This window comes from Volvox carteri (genome assembly GCF_000143455.1).
Source record: "Volvox carteri f. nagariensis unplaced genomic scaffold VOLCAscaffold_175, whole genome shotgun sequence".
Taxonomy (NCBI): Eukaryota; Viridiplantae; Chlorophyta; class Chlorophyceae; order Chlamydomonadales; family Volvocaceae; genus Volvox; species Volvox carteri.
In genome coordinates, this window is record NW_003307718.1 from 37,543 (window position 1) to 41,906 (window position 4,364).

At 45.6% G+C, this 4,364-nt stretch overlaps 1 protein-coding gene across 1 annotated transcript; it reads right to left on the bottom strand.

Annotated features, from left to right (window-relative positions):
- Window positions 1-511: 511 nt before the first annotated feature.
- Window positions 512-3,674, bottom strand: VOLCADRAFT_108596 (uncharacterized protein; the record flags this gene model as incomplete). The annotated part of the gene is made up of 6 exons (XM_002959355.1): window positions 512-1,315; window positions 1,581-1,771; window positions 2,052-2,238; window positions 2,319-2,615; window positions 2,810-3,088; window positions 3,591-3,674. 6 exons carry the CDS (start codon window positions 3,672-3,674, stop codon window positions 1,043-1,045), a joined length of 1,311 nt encoding a protein of 436 aa, XP_002959401.1. The 3' UTR covers window positions 512-1,042.
- Window positions 3,675-4,364: the final 690 nt, after the last annotated feature.

Below are 4,364 nucleotides of genomic sequence, written 5' to 3' on the forward strand. Positions count from 1 at the left end.
AGTTGTCTGATTCTAGGGACTGTTAGCAGCTGTAAGGACCTGTAACAGAAGCGCTTTCTGCCACAACAGGATATTGTTGACAGGATGTTACATTCTGGTTGGGTCACCCAGATGCTGAGAAAGAATTTTTGACGGCTGTTAGGTTTTTTTAAGTTAACAGTTGTCTGATTCTAGGGACTGTTAGAAGCTGTAAGGACCTGTAACAGAGCGCTTTCTGCCACAGCAGGATATTGTTGACAGGATGTTTCATTCTGGTTGGGTCACCCAGATGCTGAGAAAGAATTTTTGACGGCTGTTAGGGTTTTGGGAAGGTAATTGTTAGCAATTGTTCAATTCACTTAAGTTGTTAAGCGGTGCCAAGGGCTGTAGTTGCTAACAGGCCTTGAAAGCTGTTTCGAGCAGGGACATGCTGAAAGGAAGTTCCATCATGTTACTGGCTGTTGCCATTAGATAATTTGCTGAACTGCTGTTTAAGGATTTTACTTGCTGTTTTGAGGTTCAGACGCTGTAAATGTTATGAGCTTTTACATGATCCCTGTCCATTGTTAAATCACACATTCCCTTTTTTTGGAAAGCTCTCTGACTTCATTATTCATGCCATCAGCATGTATTTGCCATCATTGGGGATAGAAGCTTGTACTGCATGGGTAGGCACAAAACCACATTCGTCAGGAATTATATACATAAGTATGTATTATACACACCAGTCTGGGTCGCCCTGGTCACCTCACTTGCTCATCATGCGGAATTGTGCAGTATAGTGCACAGCCAGCTGGCCTGTACCTGTACAGGCATCTATTGTCTCTATTCTTTACATCTGGAGGCTGCTACCAAAATCATCACAGCAACATCAGTACCTTGTCTTGGCATGCAATTATACATACATGTTCTTCATCAACCTTCACCTGTGACCTGTTCCACACTACTACTGCACTGCTTCCTTTTTTCCTGTGAACACCTACTACACACCACTGAACCACATATATGGCCCTAGACTGCAGCTGCCCACTTTCTCTGTATCCCTGCTCATCATGGAACCTGTCTAAGCAACCAACGCCAGCTTGCCCTTGTACTGGACCATGGAGTCATTCCATAGAACATTTGTGCAGCCATGGGAGAAAGCCCACTCCTTGACCTGCTGCTTGTTGAATCTGCCAAGTAGGCTCTGCACTGGAAGCTCTACGACCGTGTGCTTCTTTAGCTCCTTGCCAACCTTAATGGTACCACTGGGCAATACCATGGAGGTCTTCTTGCTGTTGTTCGCCCTGTGCATAATGAAGACGGACACCTTGTCGGTGTCGTGCACGATGTTTTCCTGCATGGTGAATATGGAGGGACCGACCAGTGCTTATTCAATGTTGTGGACATGTATGAAAAGAAACATAATTATTATATTATTAGCAGTAGCATAAAATCTATAATCCAGCAGGCAAAGACATTAATTTCAAGCAGTTCATGGTTGCACTGCATTGTAGGTGCGATGTATGCCACACATGCTTACATTAATTGTATGTTGTGAGGCGGCTGCAGATGACAACATGGCCATTCTTGTGAAGAAACATCAAGCCTAATTAACTTACAAGACTGCCAAAGACCACACCGCCAGCTAAGAGCACAGGACTGTCCTTGCCCTCGACAATGAAGACGAACTTGTCATCTTCATTGTTTAGAGGCCCTAAGCTCTTCTGCAAGTATTCCAGGTGCGACTGTGAAGACTGGTACTTCTCAAACTCCTCTTCGTCAGCTCCAAAGGAGTTGAATCTCAAAGCATCTGCTGGCAAGGCATGCACATATGTAATGGTTAGTAAGGTCTTCAGCTGCATGTATGATGTATGCAGGCATGTATGTTTCATGGTATGCATATTTGAGGTTTCAATACTAGGGTTTTGAAAATCCAATAACCCCAAACTATAACTACGTCTCTCCTCTTATCTCTGCATTTACAAATTAGGGCTAGAATGGATTTGCAGCATACACAGTAGCAGGACATTGAATCCCCCAAACCCAAAACAATTTTAAAATATAATTTCCAAAGTACTCTTAGTACTCGCCCTCCACATTGGCCTGCTGCTGTAGATTTCCAATCCACTTCTTGCGGTTGTTCCATCTCTCAACCAGGGACTTCCGGACACATGCGTGTATGTCCTGGTCGGTTGCTTCAGAGTCCAAGTGGAAGCCAGCCACGGTTCTGTCTCGCCCACCCAGCGTAACCATGAAGTCCTCAATCTCCTTTTCGGTCTGTAATCAAGCAGGAGCACCCGTGAGTATTGAGTGACAGTCATTCAAAGATGAATAATTCAACCCTGCCCCTAACTTACCACTTCCAAGTAGATCTTGGATGCTGAATTGAAGTCCTTCAGGACTGGATCGAAGAACTTGTACAACTTCTCCAGGATGTACCTCTTGGCACGCTGCACACCCTGTGAAGTCCCACTTCCTGATGCATCCTTGGTGCCATCACGTTCACCGTCGTCCCCATCTCCTTCTTGGCTATCCCAGCTGTTCTTCCTCTTCCGGGGGTTTGGGTTGGCAACCGCCTCAAAGGCTGCCTCAAGCCCATTGATGAAGTTTGGTGGCACCATGTGTACCATCTTGGGCTTGACACTCTCCTTGAACTGTAGATTCATTAAGCAGTGCAGTGTTGTACCTCTCAGTAAGGAGAAGTGAACATATAAAACGCAGCAGATACACAAAACCTCCTCAACAAGTGACTGGAATGGTTGTGTTTAGGGTTTGTAACAACCTCTCGTTTAGTCTGTATTTTCACAGTAAACAAACAGGTTTCTATGCTTACCGTTTTGAGGCTCACCCTGTTGACCTGCTGCTGGTCAAGAAGGTCTCTCTCCCTGAAGCCCATTTCGTAGAGGGTGCTGAACATGTCCATGGTAGCCTTGGCTGATCCTGGACTGTTAAAAGCAGGCTTGAAATCCGACTTCCATTTCTCATATGCTGTGTAGAACAGCTGGAACGGCCTAGAGCCGATTTCGAAGCCTATTTTTGATGCCATATCCCGAACCTCCACTGGAATGCCTTGAATGCCAGTTTGGTCACCTTGACTAGGTTCAGGAACGTTCTGAGTAGCCTCCTCCTTCGATAATGAGAAAGGAATGGGTAGCAAGGAAGGAGGGAATCATGCTTGACAAGTAAAGCAAGCAAAATCATCAGGATAAACGGCGGCGCAAAAGGTCACAGCTTTACCATGCGCTCATATGCTGATTTTAATTCACAGTATTCGTCGGACTCTTCAGTGGTAACAGTTCCTGTAATGGCTGTGACCTCTCTCCTACTGTGCCGTGTTGTAGGGCGGACAAGGTCGACCGCCGGCTGCACTGCTTGGTTGATCCTTCTACGAAGTCGGCGGGATTTCAATCCAGTGCTTGTACTTTTGTTGGACTGGGGAGGTGAATGCAAAAGACCAAGCTCTGCTAACTTAGCTTCGTTTCTGGCTATGCACGTAGCACGCTCTTCCTCAAGGTCCTTCGATGATCGTAATGATATCGCAATATTGCCTATGTGAATGACGAATGTAAGCAGGATGTAGTCATTCTGGACTGATGTATGAAGATGTGTACGGCGTGATTGCAAGCGACCTGTACCAATGAGGCAAACCGTTCATGGATTTCGAGGTGTAATTTATTACAGAAAAGGTTGCCGCGTTTGCAAGACTTAGGCATTGTGTGAATGTGGACGGGTCCTGCAGGCCAAGACCCCGAGTGCCTATGCCCCGGAGTGGAAGTTGGCTAACGAATTACTGCGAGGCCAGGAACACCAATTGAGTTAACTATTGCTTGTCTTTATAGCTTAAATTCTGCGCAAAGCGCACATACTTTGGTAGAAGGTAACTGCGACGGCCGGACATAGGTTACGCAATTTCATAAAGCCAACCGAACGGGCTACAGAGACTTTATAGCTAAATCAAAGTTATTGCTTTAACTAGTATAGCAAACAGCTTCACGCGCGGGCACTCCGACGTCGACATGGCCGATGATGATGGCAGGACTTCTCGCTTTGTACCCAGTGTTTTTTTTAAGTAATATATTACTTTTAAGGAATAAAGAGGCCTTTTTGGCCTTTGGAAATAAGGAACAAAGTGAGGCCGATCCGTACATTTTCATTCCTTCAGCCAAAAAAGTCCATTGCTGCCAGATTGCTCCGTAGTGTGCAGAACTTAGTATTATCGATCATAAAATAGATATGAGGGGCCGTAAGAAGGTCAAGCCCGTGAGTCAACGCGGCATAGCAGAATGTATGACCGGTCCTTCCATAGACAAACACGCAAAAGGCAACGACTTGAACGCCGAACAAACACAAAAACAGCAAGATAAGTCTAAAATTTTTCCTGATAAAGGCGTTTGGGACGGCGC